Source organism: Delphinus delphis, chromosome 19 (assembly GCF_949987515.2).
Source record: "Delphinus delphis chromosome 19, mDelDel1.2, whole genome shotgun sequence".
Classification (NCBI taxonomy): domain Eukaryota; kingdom Metazoa; phylum Chordata; class Mammalia; order Artiodactyla; family Delphinidae; genus Delphinus; species Delphinus delphis.
Window position 1 is genome coordinate 52657262 of NC_082701.1, and position 18417 is coordinate 52675678.

Here is an 18417-nt window from a genome sequence, read left to right on the forward strand (position 1 = left end):
GACCAGAGACAGCCCCAGCTTGCCACCCAACATGCGTGCGCTCCGCGGGAGCCGCTTACCGTGATGGTGTTTTCCTTGCTCTGCTTTTTGCCTGGTGACGAGGATCCCAGGTTCTGGGGAGAGACACAAGAAATATCGTCAAAGCTGTCCTCCATATCGGACATCCTCTTTCATTCGGGTTCCCTGAAGGTGGAGGGGTTGGTTAAAAGCCTCGGGCCGGGGAAGTTTGGGGATGCTCCGGCTGCCGTTAACCCCCAAGTCACCATATTCTGGGAGAGGGCAGGCAGGAGCCTCCCGCGCCCCGGCTTGAAAACGAATTGGAGGAAGCCTCCAGCACAGGCTCTGAGAAAACTGCTCCAAAGCAGGTCTGCCTCCTCTTCTCCCCGTCGGTGGCTGGGGGAGCTAACCCCTCAGCGGCCCTCTGCTGGTTAAGTGGTTCTGCACGCTGCTGGCTGCCTTAACCGGCAGAATCCACCCGGGGAGCAGAGAGTTAAGGCCACCACCTCCTCGCACTGAGGATTCAGAACATGACATCTTATTCCAAATCCCCCGGGGCCGACATATCACACCCCAGATACGTGCAATGTGGCCTGGGGTGCTCGGCCACATCCGTGACATGTCACCTTCCCAACCCCGAGAGCAGGGGGGCTCTGTTTCGGCTTCCATTTGGACTTTGGGGGTCTTCCCTTTGCCAGCAAGAAAACCACTGTCCCAAGGACCACCAAGCCCACAGGACCTCAGCAGCCTGCCCCAGACCTAGGATGGTCCTGGAATGGAAAGTAAGGATTGCCAGATGAAAACACCACATGGGTCCTAAGAGCCTATGACCCTAAAGGGGAGGGTCAATTCTGGGTCTTTGTTGTGCCATCAGCAGTTACGTCAGGGACTCTATAGGGTCCCTGAGCAGGACATGGGATGCCCACTCCTGTCCTGAGCCACATGTCGAGCTGGGAAGCAGGCTCGCCCCTAAGGCACTGCACTGGCATCGCATGTGTGTCCTGGGACTCGTGGCCTTATTCTGTCTCTAGTGGGAGGGAAGGAAGTGGCTGCTAGGACTTTACAGAGAAAGGCCCAGAAGAAGCACGAAGAGGCTTCTCCAGCAAGCCTCAGGGAACCAGCAGTCCCCATCCCCAGGCCAGCACAGCTCTGGACCACCCAACAGGATGAGCGTTTTGGGGGTGGGGGGTGGTCAGCTGCTCATCAGGCAAAATAAGAAGCTTGATGAGTTCCTGCCCATGGTCCCCTCATTCCCTGCCTCCCCCCCCCCAACCCCCCCTCAGTCCCTCGTTGCCAACGAGACCTACTTTGGCAGGTAAGTAAAGTAGGCTAATGAAAACTGACATCCCCGGACTGTTCAGCTAAAAGGGACCTTTACGTGTCATCGTTTCACAGACAAGAAGATGAACTCGCCAGCCTTGACATCCTGCCAAGTTAACTTGAGCCTGTTTCACCATCTGTCACCAACGGTCCTCAGGCTCTGGAGTGCATCAGAATTAGCTCTCCCCCATCGGGTCCCCCCACCCACCTCCCAGAACGGCTGATCCGGCAGGTCTCCGGGGGCCAGGGTCTTTAAGGCAGAGTCTGGGGGCCTCCATGGAGGATGTCTGTTCTGTCGTTGCACTGAGGCCCCCCTAACTACAGCACTTCTGTTAGCAGACCCAACAGGTTCTGGGGCAACGTCACGCTTGTGACCAACTATAGCTTCCTTAGATGTGTTAAATGCATCAACTCAACCAGCCTGCCCACCCTGGACCCTCCCAAACTATCGATTCTGCCCAGGGCACTTGCCAAGATGGGGCTTTCTTCGAGGAAGGCAGACTGAGGCTGCACGGCAGGGGCCCAGGTACCAGTCTCCAAGGAGAACAGACAGGTGCTGGGCTCTTCCTACAGGTTCGTCCATGCAAATACACACCCGGGATGGGCAAGGAGAACCTTCGGGATGGATTCGTTTTTTGTTTGTTTGTTTTTGCGGTACGCGGGCCTCTCACTGTTGTGGCCTCTCCCGTCGCGGAGCACAGGCTCCGGACGCGCAGGCTCAGCGGCCATGGCTCACGGGCCCAGCCGCTCCGCGGCATGTGGGATCTTCCCGGACCGGGGCACGAACCCGTGTCCCCTGCATCAGCAGGCGGACTCTCAACCACTGCACCACCAGGGAAGCCCTCGTTTTTCTTTTTTTTTTTTTGGCCGCGTAGCATGTAGGATCTTAGTTCCCAACCAGGGATCAAACCCATGCCCCCTGCATTGGAAGCGCAGAGTCTTAACCACTGGACAGCTAGGGACGTCCCTGGGGTGGATTCTGCAGTTTGCAGAGGTCTCCCTACCACAGACACACATCATCACCACCAGGACCACCACAGTGCTCCCATTACACCCCCCAGGAAGTGCAACCAGTGCTCTGGCAGCCTTGGCAATAGCCTTCGAGGGAGGAGTGGGGGGGAACTCCGGGGGAAGGATACACTGGGAGAGCTCCTGCCCCGAGTGCTGCCTTGTGAGGCAGCCGTGAGGCAGGCATTTAACACACGTACTCTCACTGAGTCCCCACAACCCCACCAGGTTACTGGCATCGTCTTCATTTTACAGATGAGGAAACCGAGGCTTGCAGACACTAAGGTGTCCAGGGTCACAAGGCAAGTAAACAGAGGAAACTGATCCCCAAACCTGAAAGACTCTTTTCTCTGTCTCCCGCTATCTCTCCACTTGGAGACCTGGGACAATCTCTTGTTTTTCCAGGTATCTCTGCAGGGGCCAGAAAACATCTCCGTCATCTACAAACACTGATTTGGGGGCCACTGTGTCCAAGGCTGTCTGGAATGAGGCTGGACACAGAGGTCACCCTCCTGCCTATAATCTGGGTCAAGACAGGAGTGCAAGTAACAGCATGCGGGGGTGGGGGTGATGTTCTAAGTACGGGTGCCAGTCGCTGCTCTCCTAGCTGCGCCGTTTCAGCCAGAGCTGCACACGGGGGTCAGAGGCTCCTCCCAGGTGCTTTCACGCTCTGTTTGCTGCTGAAGACCTGTGTCCATTATTCGAACGTCATATACATAAACGTTATCACATATATATATATATATATATATATATATATATATATACACACACATACACACACACACACATCACTCACACACTCACACACACACACATTCCGTAGCACTCCACTGAAAGGCCCCAGAAGGAACGACACCTCAGTCACAGTGAGAACACCTACTAGGTAGAAGTGGTTTCTAATATGATTTCCCACTAAAAGGGACCCAGGCTCCTTGGAGAATTGGCTAATTCCAAATGCCAGGTGGACCTGGAACATCTGTGCCAGGAGGTAAGAAAGTGCTTAACAAATGATGTGACATAACAAAAGGACAGAGACGCCAACTCAAAGAGGCTCCCACAAGCCAATCTGGGAAAACCACCACTGGCAAACCCCAATGTCAAAGACTCAGGCCCAATCATCAGGGATGCTCAAAGCTCCGAGCGCAAAGGCTGTTAGGAAACGATGTGCACATGGCCCGACCCTATTCACCCCACAGATCTAATATATACATATTGGATGATATTAATGAACTAACGTTTTCTTAAGTGTACTGATGGTATTATGTTATGTCTTCGCCCTTAGACATACATTCTGAAATACTTACAGTTAAAACAATATGTGAGGAATTTGCTTTAAAAGAATCCAGTGGGAAGTTAGGGAGAGGTGATGGGAGTTTATTTAAAAAAAATTTTTTTTTAATATATAACCCATTCATTTTATTTATTTTATTTTACTGATTTTTTTCAATTTTTGGCTGCACTGGGTCTTAGTTGCAGCACGTGGGCTTCTCTCTAGTTGTGGCATGCAGGTTTTCTCTCTAGTTGTGGCGTGTGGGCTCCGGGGCACGTGAGCTCAGTAGTTGCGGCGCACAGGATTAGCTGCCCCGCGGCATGTGGGAGCTCAGTTCCCCGACCAGGGAGCGAACCCGCGTCCCCTGCCTTGGAAGGTGGATTCTTTACCACTGGACCACCAGGGAAGTCCTGTGATGGGAGTTTAAATGAAACAAGATTGGCTGAATAATTGAAGTTAAATGATTGGTCCATGGTCCTTTATTAAAATAGTCCTTCTACTCTTATAAATGTTTACGTGTGTCCATAACAGAAGTTTTTTTTTTTTTAATTTCCTTTTCCTATGATTCTAGAAGGTTTTTCTCCTCTTTTTAAAAACCCCTCCCCAGCCTGGTTTCCTGGCCTCGCCTGGGCTGCTCTGCTGTCACTGTGAGGACCCACTGAGGGTGGTGACAGACGAGGCAGTGCCTGGGAGAAGGCAGTGTGTCATTCCCAGCCAATTCAGCGGGCCCCTGGACTCTGCAATGTCTTCCTGACCCTGTCTCCTTACCCTGTGAAGAGTCTGGGTCCCACACCCTCAGCAAGTGGGACATAGTATGAAACCTCTCAGTGGCTCCCAGCACTGTTAGGACAAAACCCAAGCTCCTCACAACAGCGTTGAGGACTCCTCCAGCCTCTTCTTGTGCCCTCCCCACACCTGCTAACATAGTAAACCACAGCCCCACTCGGACTCCATGGCTTCTTTGAAATCCTGCCTCTAGGCATCCACATATGCTGTTCCCTCCACCTGGAATGCTGTTCCCCTACCACCACCTCTTCACCAAGCTAAACCCTTGCTCATCTTTCCAGTCTTAGCTTTTCTTAAAAAGGCCATCTCGATGTTTCCACCACCTGGTCATGTCCTCAGAGCACACATTCCCTCCAGCCCCTATCATTGCCAAAATGAAATAAACGTTTATCTCTTTCTCCAGTCCCAGCTATTAACTCCATCAAGACAACGGCTACCCGTGCACCGCAACTACTGAGCCCGCGTGCTGCAACTACTGAAGCCCGCACGCCTAGAGCCCGTGCTCCGCAACAAGAGAAGCCACCGCCATGAGAAGCCCGTACACCACAACCAAGAGTAGCACCCCACTCGCCACAACTAGAGAAAGCCCGCGCACAGCAACGAAGACCCAATGCAGCCAAAAATTAATTAATTAATTTAAAAAAAAGACAAGGGCTACATCTGTCTATGACTCAGTGCCTCGCAAATAAACAGATGCTCGATAGAACATGTGCTCTTTACCAAGTAGGGGAGGGAGCGCCCAATTAAGTAAATGAGCTCTCAGAATCTCACCGCCAACGGGTTCCTTAAGTTTCCAAGCTCGCAGTCCCATTCTCTTTCCTCTCCCGTGTCTAAAGATAGCCTTCCTGGGGGGCAGTTCATGGGAATCTAAAACAGTTGAAAGGTGGGTCACTAAACGGCCTGGGCTCTGGTGGGCAGGTTCCTTGCCCTCCCAGTACCTGCACAGGGAGCAGAGGGGGCTCACACCACCCTAGCCCCAGGCGGGCGGGCGGGCAGGGGACAGGCTCAGATGTGCTTCTGCCACGGCCAGCAAGACTGTCCTCAGCCTGTGATCCCCCAGCCTCCGATCAGGCGGGCCCCGTGCATCCAGCCCCCAGGCAGCCCGCCCCGGAGCTGCAGGCTTGCAAACCTCCACTGAGTGGCACCAGATCACCATCACCTGCGCCTGGCCCTCCGGGTCTCCCAGAACTGGGTGGGCACCACCCCTGGGGTGCCGGGCACCCAGCCATCAGTCCCACCCACGACGGTACAGACACTCCCGGTTTCCATGGAGATTAGATAATCTTCCTACCTGCCCAACATTCTAATTTTCCTGATTAGCTTGCTCGAGGAGGGGGCAGGTAGCAGAAAACGAACACAACAGGGGTGTGACAAGCTACCTGATCCACCCCCAACCCTGCCTCTCAAATGGCCATGTGTTTGTTCATCCGTTCATTCCTTCATTCACTCTTCCTTTCTTTCAATCTTATTAGGTGAGAATTGTCACTAATTAGAGTTGACAGCCTGGGACGGGGTAGTAAATACTACGCAGGCTGAAGTGTGCTATATCTACTCTGGGGACCATCTGTCAGTAGTGCTCTCTGGAAATATCAACCCTTCTTAACCCATTTCTACGACTGGCCTCTGGCGCCTTTTAGGACAGCCAGCTCTGTAGGTTCGCAAACGCTTTCACAGCTGGGGAACTAGTGAACGAATGCATATCTGCTCTCTCCATGCACCGCACTGTGTATTCTCGTGACTTTGATGATACCTCCCCCCTCGCAATGTTATCATCCAAAAACAGTGCACTGGACTCCACCTGTCCTGAAGCAGTGCCCAGGCCTGGCCTGGGTCTCCAGAGCTGACCTTCCCTGCATCCCCAGTACCTCGCCTCGAACTCCTTGTTTTATAACGCCTTCTATGGCAGTAAAATGTGTTCATTTTAGGAAATTTTAGAGTGGGATAGGGAGGGTGGGAGGGAGGGAGACGCAAGAGGGAAGAGATATGGGAACATATGTATATGTATAACTGATTCACTTTGTTATAAAGTAGAAACTAACACACCATTGTAAAGCAATTATACCCCAGTAAAGATGTTAAAAAATAAATAAACAAATAAATTTAAAAAAGGAAAAAAAAAACACCCAAAAGTCTAAAGAGAATAAAAATCACCTTAGACCAATCATCTTTTCAACCTGGGTAATGCTTTGTGGTGGAGGCTGTCGTGTGCCTTGTGGGATGCTTAGTGACATCCCCGGCCCCTACTGACTAGATACCAGTAGGACCCCCTGCCCAGCTGTGACAACCAAAATATCTCCGAACACTGCCAGACGTCCCCTGGTTGAGAACCGGACAGCAACGCCACCAATGTTCGGGTTTATTTTTTCTTCACATGTGGATAGGTTTCCTCCCCCCAGATAAGACTGACCATACATGCAGTTTTGTTCTGCTTTTCTCACTCAATATCATGTCTCAGCATTTTCCGGAATCACGACATTTTCTTCGGAAGAAGGAGTCTTCGCGGCTGCGGGGTCTCGCTGGCCGGACGGCGTTCCGTGCCATCAGCCGTTTTACCCATCCCCTGTCGTTGGATAATCAGGTTGGGTCCAAGGGGGCAGGGCTGTAAATAATGCTTGAGTGAACGGCCTCACACACAGATCAGAATCCCTGAATGTATCCCAAGAACAGATGCACGAAAGGAAATTCATGGGCCAAAGGCTTACAGCAGCACACTGTCCAACTGGCTTCCCAGGAGGTTCTATGTATCAGGATACATTTTGTTTTATATGGTTAAGAAACAGCTCCACAGTATTTCGGGATGGGGGAGCATGCTCCATTAGGGAACGAGAGACGAATGATGGGGGGTGGGTGCGGGGAGGAAGGGGTTGTTTCCAGTCTTCTTGCCCAGGGTAGACCAGCTTTTCTAGTTGCCGGGAGACCACAGCAGAGCTTGGGCTGACGTCTTAAGAAAACACTCCATAGTTAGGTGGCAAATAAGTTTCATTTCAAACGGACTGAAAGAGGCTGTGTTGAGGGGGGGGCTCTGCAGGAAACACACGGAGCCAGGGCTGTGACGTGTGCCATGAGCAGGGGGTGAAGGGGACACACGCGTGCTGGCACGACTAACCGTGCCCGGATCCTCGCCTGTCCTGCCACGGTCCACGCCCCCCCCACACCAGCATCAGCATTACCCAGGGGGCTCATTAGAAACAGGGAACCTCCGGCCCCTCCCCAGACCTCCTGAATCAGAATCTGCATTCTAACACGAGGCCCGGGAGATTCGTCAACCCATCAACATGGAAGGAGCCTTGGCCCACCTAGACGTCCCAGTTCTCTTCCAGAGTTCGAACTGAACTGACCTGTGCCCAATGCCCAGCCTCCTGAGACAAGAACATAACTAGGTTTCTGAGGTTTAACCTTCTTGCCTGCCTTAAAGCTAAGTGTCACACTGAAGCCGCCTGCTGTCACAGACCACAAGGTCTCTCTTTCAGTGACTGGCACAGAGAACCCACTGTTGTTGACAACAAGCAACTATTGTAATCACACCATCATCATCATCAACATCAACACCACCACCATCCTTGGGGCCTGGCATTTTCACTCCTGGAAAGGGCTGGTTTGGAAGCTTCTGCTCAGGGACATCTTCTGGATAAGTCATGGACGGACCACATAAGACCAGTCCTCAGCTCCTCAGACACAGCTTAATGACACCGGAAGAACTCGGCATCAAGTCCAGTCTGACCACCTGGTAATCGTGTCAACCCTCATGAGTCGCTTAACCGGTCTGAGACTCCGTGACCTCATCTGTAACACGGGAATCGTACTGACACCTCCCTCCTGCGTTTGCACAAGTGTCAGCTGAGCTGACAAATGAGAACGCAGTTTGGGAATCTTAAAACGCCCTCCTGGTGGGAGGGAGGGAGACGCAAGAGGGAAGAGATATGGGAACCTATGTATAACTGATTCACTTTGTTATGAAGCAGAAACTAACACACCATTGTAAAGCAATTATACTCCAATAAAGATGTAAAAAAACAAACAAAAAATAAATAAAAAACACCCTCCCATGTCCTTCCACACCGTAGCTGTCCCTCTGTTAGATGATTAAATGTGGTAAAATGTCTGACTCAGTTTCCTCCTGGGTGAAGTCAGACGGTGGGAAAAAGGGCGTGCAGAAAAGGAAAATGGCCGGCCTCACCCATGTTCTTAAAGCGGTGGGAAATCTGGACTCTGTATTAGGAATCCATACAGCGGGATGGAACCTTCTGCCCCAAGAACAGTTATAATCCCATCACCATCACCCCATCGAAACCATCCTCAACTTCTAGGGCCTTCCCTGGCGGTCCAGTGGTTAGGACTCTGTGCTTCCACTGCAGGGGGCACAGTTTCGATCCCTGGTCAGGGAACTGAGATCCCTCATGTCATCTGTGCAGCCAAAAAAACCACTGAAAAATCAATCTTCAACCTCTACCGAAAACCAAACCTCAATCGCCTGCTCTCCCACATCACGGTACGCTGGAACGACCCAGATACCGACCACTTTCTACCTGGGGCAGGACAGGGCTGGAGCCACCTGGACCCCCAGGGCATCCCCATCCTAAATGACACCTCCCTGGGCCTGCCTAAATGGCTGCCCCTACATCCCGGAACAGGACCCCTTACCTGGGAATCACCGGTGGATTTTCGGACACTCATGTGGGCAGTCTCAGGAGGGTGCGCTGGGGTCCCTGACGTGTGGTATCCATTCACTGCGGGGACAGAAACACCGCTCAGATGCTGCGCTGGCCACAGGCAGGCCCCTCCGACCTTGCGGACCACAGGGGCAGCTGCAGCCCCTTCTCCCCCCTCACTGCCTGGTTCTGAGGGGTCATGCATGGCCAGGACCACCTCTTAGGATCTCATCCGTATCTGCTGAGCCGGAGGCGGGTTGAGAGCATCTCTCTAATCCCCAGCACCCAGCTACCTATCTCTTGGGGGACCGAGTTTCTTTGCCAACCAGAGAAGAAAAAGAAAGATGCTTAGTAGGAGGCGAGGCCATCACAGTCCAACAGCCATCGCTGAAAAGACCTCATCAGCTGTGGTCGCCGGTGCTGGTCAAGGGTCCAATCTCTCTGCAGAGTCAGAGGGCCCCACCCACAGCTTCCTACAAATCCTGTCCCCGCCCCGTCCCCAAGGACCTTCTCGCCCTCACCCACTGTAACATAACTATAATGGAAAGAGAATGGGCTTCACTGGTTTCCATGAAATTTGGTTTTGCCATTTAATAGCCAGGGGATCATATGACATCCTTCTCGAGTCCCAGTTTTCCTAAAGTCTAAAAAAAAAAAAAAAATTCAAGCCTCTAAAACTCTATCCCTATGACACTCACTCATGCTCCCAACACGAGCTGATACACCTGCCCTTCAAGGGGGGGGATGGGAAGCTCTGGTCTGTAGCATTTGCCAATTTCTGTGGCCTCAAGGCTCCCATCGGGGCTGATCTGAAGCCCCCGACGCTGCTGCCGGGTCCTGACATCACACGTACACACCGCAGCCCATGCATCCTCAGTTCCCAGAGGTGGCACTGCCCTCTCACGGATATAGTTACGTGAGCCTCAGCTTCTGTATCTGGAAAATGGGGACAGTTCTACCTAGTCTCTGTCTACTTTGTTGGGATGAAAATCCAACGAGACAATAACTGCAAAAGAGATCTGTGAAGTTATAGAGTACTTCATGAACAGAGAGGGGAAGGCTGGAGAGAGGGAAGGCCACTGCTTCGGCTCCTAAATCTCCTGGCCTTGAACCCCAAGCCTGCACTGATCTCTGGACACCAGGAAAGCATGCCTTCCTCATGCCCCAGGCTTAGAGGATTTGCTACGACACAGACAACTGCAGGTCGGCCTGGAGAAAGATGCAGAGACCCATGTCCAGCTCTTGGTGGTTCCTGCTGACACCACCCTGCAGGGAGGGAGGAGGTGACGGTGAGGCCGAAATTACTACCACCTGCCCATTCACAGAGCAAGGGCTGCGGGCAACCAATGGGGTATGAAGGTCACCCCAGGCAGAACCTTTTTCATGCTGGGGAGTGCCCCCCCTTCTCCCCCAATTGCAGCGAAAAATCCAGGGCCACCTGTGAACAGAGGCGCACTCAGCAGATTCTTGTGGGTAGCTGGGTTTCTCCCGATCTGCCCGTTGGCCGGACACTCCGGAAGAAGGGTGGGCACAGACACACCAGGACAACAAAACACCGGTCACAGAGCTGGCCCCCAGGGCAGTGGCTTTTAGGGACACAAGGAGAAACAACAAATTAACCCCACGTGGCCAGCCATGCTCCTGGTCTACACCCAGGGCCCTCAAGAGGCTGCTCAGCTGCTGATTCTATCCAGGAATCCTCTAGGGAAAAGGGGGGTGAGGAGGGAGGGCCAGGATTCCAAGGGCATCAGAGAAGCTGTGGCTGCCGAGGGGAATCTACTCAGGTCAGCACAGGCCACGCCAGGAAGGGCACTAGACTGCTGATATACAACCCACAAGGCAGGCAAAACATTGGAGAAACTTCCCTTATCAAGGAGCTTAGCGCTGAAATAGATAAAACACAGATGCTGGAGAACCTAAAGACAACAGTAGGAAATCTTAATATACTGCTTTCAGTCTAGGACTGATTCATGGCCAAAAGTCAGGATGTGGAATATCTTAGTAATTTAATTTAAAAGGCTGATTGAACTAGATGGAGTAAACATCATACCTTATAAACAGAGATAATATCTTTTACCAAGAATCCATGCAACGTAAAAAAAAAGTGTTGGGCCTATTTAAGCCACAAATAAAGTATTGATAAATTACAAAAGGCCTAAATAACACAAGGCACATTCTTTGACCAGAAAGCAATAAAAGTAGATACTAATAATGAAAGGACAAAATATACCAGGTCCTCATCCCCCCCGACTCCCAAACACTTGAAAATTTAAGAAAATACCCTCTTAAATAATCTCAGGTCCAAGAGGAATTTAAAACTATAATTACACGATATTTTGAAAATAATGAAGAAGAACCTATCAAAACAAATGGGATAGGGCCTGAATTATATCTGGAGGAACATTCATAGCCTTAATTATTTCATTACCAAAGCCAAGAGGATAAAAAGAAACAGACTAAACATTCAACTTAAGAAATTAGAAAAAAAAAATTTTTAAGCCAATAAAATAAATCAAAGGAAAACATGAGAAAAGGATATAAATATGGTAAGAGAAATTAATGGATTAGGAGACAGGATAACATTTGCAACCCTGGCTGGTTCAGGGCGGGTCAGTCGTGAGGGGGAGTGGAGACTAACGGTGATTAAAAAAGGCAGATCAGCCTAATTTGAGAGTGAGAGGAAACACAAATGCTTAGAATCAGAAATTAGCAAACATACGCATGGCAAACAGACTTGAGTTGTTTTTTTTTTTAATGTAAGAGCATATTATTTATAATTCTATGCTAATAAATACAAAACTTTCCATACGATTCAAATGATCAAAATGGTTTCAAAGGATACCAGAAACATCAAAATGAGTCAAACCTTTGAAAAATGACCTCCCCTCCAAAAGGCACCAGACCCAGATGGTTTTACAGGCAAAGTGGTTCAAACTCTTCAAAGAAGTACATAGGCCCAGACTGCACAGTACAGAAACACCTGGTGAGTTTCCCAGTTTATTATACAAAGCCAGCATCGCCCTGACCCTAAAATCTATCGACAACCAAAAAAAATGCGACCACAGTTCAGTTGATGACGAAAATGGAATACGTAAGTTCTTACCTGAACAGGCCTTAGTTTAGAACCAGTCACTACCTTTGATGGTGCTGGGTCCCTCTAACCCAGGGTGGTCCCCATCTTCTTGAGGGCAGAGGCTGCCCTTCCGACCCCCGTCCTCTCCTTCCACAGCACCTCAAAAGTGCACCCTCAACACACCCTTCTCTTATTTGCAGCCTCTCCCAGCCTGGCGGCCCCCACGCTAACGGCTGCTGGGAACCATCTAACGCACTGGCATTTGCCCCTAATCCATCCTCTTGTTCTCACTTCAGTTCTGGTCTGTCAGCTGTTGGCTAATTACCGCTCATGTCAAAACAATTACTGGGAAAGAAAAACTAATTTTCCATTCAACCATTTCTCCCCATACGGCAGCTCTCCCCTGACACCCTGTCTCCCTGCACTGTATACTTCAACAGTTCCGGCACCTTTGGAAAAGTCCTCTGTTGGGATCTGAACAGTTACAGCTCACCCACGACGGTCCCAATGGGCACTCCCACATCGCTGGGTCCTCAGCTTACTGAGGGTGAGACCCAAAACAAACAAGGCCAGAGGTGGGTGCTGTCGAGGCCTCCGGCCTCCCAGGGGAAAAGATAAAATAAAATACGGTCAAGGATCACTCATAATCATAAGGACCATAATTCAGTTGGGGATACAAGAAAAAAACGTAAAATCCCAAATTCAGCTGTTTTTAAGACAAGAAAAGAGAACAGAAAGCTCTATCTAGTAACTTCAGTAAGTTCAAATATAAAAACACACACGCACACATTTCATTCCTCTTTATGGGCAGTTAAACAGACAAAGAGAGGGCTTGGGAGATACATAGTGAGAGAAGGCGTCAGATATTTGGTAGAAAGGAGAAGTCATTTGCTGGGGGCGAGGGGGATAAAAAACGGAAAATAAGAAGACCAACAGAGAGTTGCCAGCATCTTTCGCTGCCCAGACCTCACCCTCCCTACAGCTCTGACGCCATCGCCCAGCTCCAATCCGCCCTGTAAGACAGTCCATCCTCCAAGCCCCACTGTCTAGGTTCTGTTCTGTGAAAAACTCCAAAGACAAGACTTTCTTCTTCCAAACAAGAAAATCAGCTCTGGGCACCTTCCTTCTGCCTCCTGTAGGTCCAGCCTCATCTCCCTTCTCTCTGGAAGAGACGAGTAACTTCCTTCCTCGACTCGAAGAAACCTGGGAGCTCCAGGGCCCTTGTTCTGGAAATCCTTCTTCCCTCCCTGCTACGACATTTAAGCCTGGCGGAACGGAGCCCCTCCCCAGGCATGTGATGCGACAACCACCAATTCTGCGGGACGTTCCTTACAAGTGTTCTGCAGTGACAGTAAAGGGCAGAGTCTGATGGCCCAAAGAGTCTGGGACAAATGCCCCCCGTCGCTCAGATTCAACTTGGTTTCTTTACAGAAGGCCTTTTAAAATATGCTGACAGGCTCTGTGAATCTCAGTCAAGGAAGCAGTGTGGTAGTCCACACTTACATAGACAAAGAACCCAGATGGGGGCGGGAAAAAGCAGGGGGTACTGTGGAACCCACTTTGGGAAACGCAGCCGGGGTTGTTGGAAAGCACGTTTCGAAGTCAGGCTACCAAGGCAAACACCGGAGCCAGATCTGTACTCGGCATCTCTGAAGGCACAATAGGCACCGTCTCTGCCTCACTGCCCCACCATGCCCTGTGGGGCCTTGGAAGGATGCTCTATGTCGTCTTCACCTTCCCAGGTGTGCGCTGCACCTGCCGGGGTCTGCTCAGGGGAGTGGTTTCACATTTATAGTCTTCTGGTCTGGAAACCCTTCTGGTCTTGAAATTTCTGTCTGGCTACCCAATCCCTGCTGCCTCCCTGGTTGTCTAAGATGTAAACTGTATTCCCCCAAAGAGAACTCACAATACCTGTGTGCGTGGTGGGTGTGAAGAGTTGGAAACCTGCATCTATTATTCTCCAGGGCGTCAAAGGTTCAACAGGCCTTTGTAAGGGCCCCTGGGGCCTCAGCCAACAGGCACATGTTCCTAAAGGGAAAGGCAGCTCCCTATGGCCTTCCCTGGGGTCAACAGTGATTCCTAGTTGAGGGCCATGGCAGCCACCCTGGGCCTGGTAACTTGCTAATTCTGCAGTAGGTGAGAGTCCCTGTTGGCTCCTATGCGGGAGTAGCCGGGGCTTCCTGACCTGGAGAAGAAAGTATGTGGATGAGGGCCCTGGGTTCTGGAGCCCCTTTCCTGGGGAGCTCTGCTCAGGGGAAGCACAGCTGTCTGTCTGCACAGACTCCAGACTCAAAGGCAGGCCCTCCCTGACCGACATCAGAACTCACTCCCCTGTGACCTGGCTTCCCTGGAGGCAGGCTGTTTCTCCAAGCATGAGCCCTCAGCGGAGTCAGGCCCCAGGCCAGGCAAAGCCAGCCTAGGAACCCAGGTTTCCCCGACGTCCCCACTCCCAGGGGAACACAGTAAACTGAGACAGATTTCCTCCATCCCAAAGGGAAACACAAATGCAAACTTAATGCACGTCCAGGCCCAGAAGCTCAGAAAGGATCTTACTCTCCACACCTGCCCAGCCCGGTGTGATGGGGCAGCCGTTAGTCACAGGTCGCTATGCAAATTCTAACAAGTGAAATTTAAATAGACTCTAAATGCAGGGTGGTACCCAGGATGGGATCCTAGAACAGAAGGAGGACAATACTGGAAGAATTGATGCAATTGAATGAAATCTAGTTTAGTTAATAAGACTGTACCACAATGATTTCTTAGTTTTGACAACTGGACCACGGTGATGTAAAACGTTAACGTTAGCAGAAACTGAGTAAAGGGTATATAAGAACTCTCTGTACTGTCTTCACAATTTTTTTGTAAACCTAAAATTATTCCAAAATTTGAAAAGTACTGAGTTAAATAAAATTAAAAATTCATTCCTCAGGCAGGGTAGACACATCCGCTGGTCAGTGGCTACCACACTGGATGGTATAGATGTAGAACATTTCTGTTAACGCAGAAAGTTCTAGGGGACAGAACTGCTCTATGGTGTCACCTGGTGTTACCCAGTAACGCACAACATGAAAATCCCAGAACCTCATTTTTCACTCGTATTTTCTTTCCATATGTCTGTTACTATTTCTCTCCATATAAATCATTACTGTTACAGTGTATGTTAAACCGGCCCAAAGAAGGTTTTTAACACGTGCTGAATAGAGCCTTCGGTATTCTGTTTGGGTTTCAAGTTGACTTACGTAGACCTTCCCCAGAAAGCTGGCATTAAATGACTCCAATAAAGTTACTGAACAAACACAGCTCCCACTGTGATCTGAGAGGAAGCCACGTAGGGAAAGTCCTGGGCCCAGTGCTGACCCCAACATGCAGAGAGTGGAATCCCATTTGTGGGGGCACTGGCTGTGTTTCCAGATCTCTCTCCCCAGCTGGTAACCTGGCTGGCTGTGCTTCAGGCATCTGACAGACCTGCACTGAGAAGAACGAACCGGTCCTGTTCACGGGTGGCCCTTCCAACTCTCTCCAGAAGCTCGACTCAAAAGTAACCCTGAGCCCCACGGGTAAACCCTCCACCCCTCTGCCGCCTCAAAGGGGACCTGCCTAAGCTTGCCTTGGCTGGGTTCATTTGTGGTTCCCGCCCACGTTCTCTTTGACCTGTTTGTCCATGATCTTCAGGAACGACCATATGGGATGCTTGTGGTCGATAAATGTGGTCAAGTTTTCCTTCCACATCGTCCTTACCACTACCCCCCGCCACCTCCTTGCAGGGAACCCCCAAGCCCACCACTGCTAACCAACTGCTTCAAGAAGGCAGCTTCCCAGGAAGACAAGACACTTCCACTGCATTTCACTCTCACCCCCATCCCAACCATCACGCTCAGAATGAAATCCCAACCCCTTCCTCTGGTCCCTGCTGACTCCCCTCCCATCATCGCCTACCATGTTCCCTCTTGTCCCCCACCCCCCAGCCACACTGGTCTGCTTTCTGTTCTCAAACATGCCAAGGTCACTCCTGCCCCAGGGCCTTTGCACTAGCTGTTCCTTGGCCTAGAACACTCCACCACCACCCCACACACATACTGTCTTCTCCGTGTCTTTAAAGCTTTGACCGAAACATCACTTCCTCACTGAGGCCATCCCTCACGCCCCAGTCACACACTCTGTCCTGCTGCCCATGCAACGAACATCTGACGTATTCCATGTCTGCCTGTTTGTCCAACTCTGCCACTAGAATGTAGGTTCCCGGGAGCAGGGACCACACAAGGACTGGCTTGTCTATGGCTGTATCCCCAGTACTGAGAACAATGTCTGGCATATTTTTTGAATGAAAAGGTTTGGAGGTCCACCACTGTTGCTTTGCAGAAGCAGAAGCGGAACAAAAGAGGCTGAGATCCAGGGCTCTGAGTGGTCTCCAGGCAAGGTGCCCACAGCCCCGGGAGCCCAAGGACGGGGACAGTCAGTTTTTGAAGCTACCTCATGTCTTCATCAAGTCTATTTCTCTCCCCACAATAAAATTCAATCTCCTGAAAGCTGCTTCTAAAACTGAAGGAAAGAATGGCTGGAAAAATTCTAGCGCTCTCCTGTAGAGAGAAATACCAACACAGTTATTCTTCTATTCTTTAGACAGAAGGTTGAGTTCAAAAACCAGAAAAGATGATGTCAAAATACCTCGGATCCTGCTATACCCTCACAGGTGGGTTCTCTTCACTTTCCATCCCAGAGGGTGGATGGAGAGTTGACATGTGTGTTCATGCCCCAGGGTAGAGAGGGCCACAAATCATAACCACGGAGGGCTGGACAGGACCTCAGCCGTGGTCTTCCTCCCATTTACAAATGGACAAAGTGAGGTCTGGCAAGGAGAAGGGGTGTGCCCGAGGCCCCTGTCTAAGGAGTTGCAATCTCACAAACCTAAGACATCACTGACTGTTAGAGGCACCCTTATTTTAAGTACTGCTGAGAAAGAGAAAAAAAAAAAAAAAGATGCTTCCAATTAGACTAGGATACACCATTGATTATCAAGATGTTAAAACTGGGAAACAAAACGTGGGTCTGAGAGTCAACGAGCTGGGGTCCTGAATGTCTTGCGGCCGCTTCTCACTGTCACGGGTTGTCGTCCATCATCCGACAGAGAGCGGTGCTGAGCCAAGGTTCTGAGTCCTTCTAGAACCGAGCTTCTAACTCCGGCGCTGCTGACGAGCGCGGCTGGACGGCCCTTTACTGGGGGGCTGTGCCGTCCCGTGCATTGTAGGACGTTCGGCACCATCCCTGGCCTCTACCCACTAGATGCCTGTAGCTCTTCCCCCCACTGGTGACAGCCACGAATGTCCCCTGAAGGCAAAATCGCCCCTGAGTGGACAACCAGAGCCAGGGAGCCTTAACAAGTATGTACGCGTGACGCGGACAAACACACACAAGGACAGAAGCAAGTTAAACGGGGGCTTCAGTTCAGACCTTCTCTGAGCTGATGTGTGCTCTCCAAAGGGGAAGAGAGCAGACAGGATTTCCAGCTGTCCGTGACTACAAAGCCCTTTCTCACAGAGAAATGGACAGACTTGGGATCCCAGGGACATGGGAAGCAGGTGCCCTCGGCCCCTGGGGGTCCACCTAAGTCTGTCCGATGCCTTGGCCACCTTGGCAATTCTCATCCCCGGATCTGACCCTCTCCACCATCTCCCACCTTTCTCAGCCCCTCAGAGTCCCGGCACCCAGCGCAGTGCTGGGTTATCGTGGCTCTCGTGCTAGACGTGAAGGCAGGAATTTGTCACGCCGGGGCCTCCGGGCTGGTGACCTGAGCCAGCTTCTTTCAGTCCTTCTGGGGGATGGCCCCACCAAGAGGATGCTGCTGGGTCCAGTGACAGTGACAGCAGGCTTTGGGGAGGTGACCCCGCTGACCCAGAGGGCAAGTTCCCTAACCAGCCCCAGCAGCCCCGTATAGCAAGCCGTGCAGGGTGGCAGGCTGGGCCATTGTCACCTGTCATCTCACACGACCCAGCCTCCCCCTGCCTGTGTCCTGCTCCGTGGACCCCCTCTGGCCGGAAAAGACAGCTGGGTTTTCCTTCTAGCGTCTGGGTGGCCTGGAGCCAGCCAGGATAGAGGGCCACACCTCACATTATTCACACTACCATTTCTGTTGTTAAAAAAAAAAATCACAAGAACAGCAACAAAAGACAAGGCAGCGTGCCAGGAAATGCTATTGTCATATGACAGCTAGGAAGGCCGAACGGCCCCATTTCTGAGGACTTGGTCTGAGAATGCAGCACTGGCTGCCTCCCTAGGAAACCGGGAGGAAATGCCCCATTTCCCTGCACCACAGG

General features: G+C 51.1%; 1 protein-coding gene across 4 annotated transcripts in view; it reads right to left on the bottom strand.

Annotated features, from left to right (window-relative positions):
- The window catches only part of GAS7 (growth arrest specific 7), a 201705-nt gene that overhangs the window by 38049 nt on the left and 145239 nt on the right, over window positions 1–18417 (bottom strand). For all 4 annotated transcript variants that reach the window (XR_009517096.1, XR_009517097.1, XR_009517098.1 and 1 more), the window contains exons 4-5: window positions 9026–9111; window positions 60–113 (exon numbers count right to left, since the gene is read on the bottom strand). Coding sequence is in view for 1 of the 4 variants with exons in the window: in XM_059998325.1 (XP_059854308.1) it covers window positions 60–113; window positions 9026–9111 (140 nt within the window). In the remaining 3 variants the exon portion in view is untranslated. The remainder of the gene's footprint in view (window positions 1–59; window positions 114–9025; window positions 9112–18417) is intronic.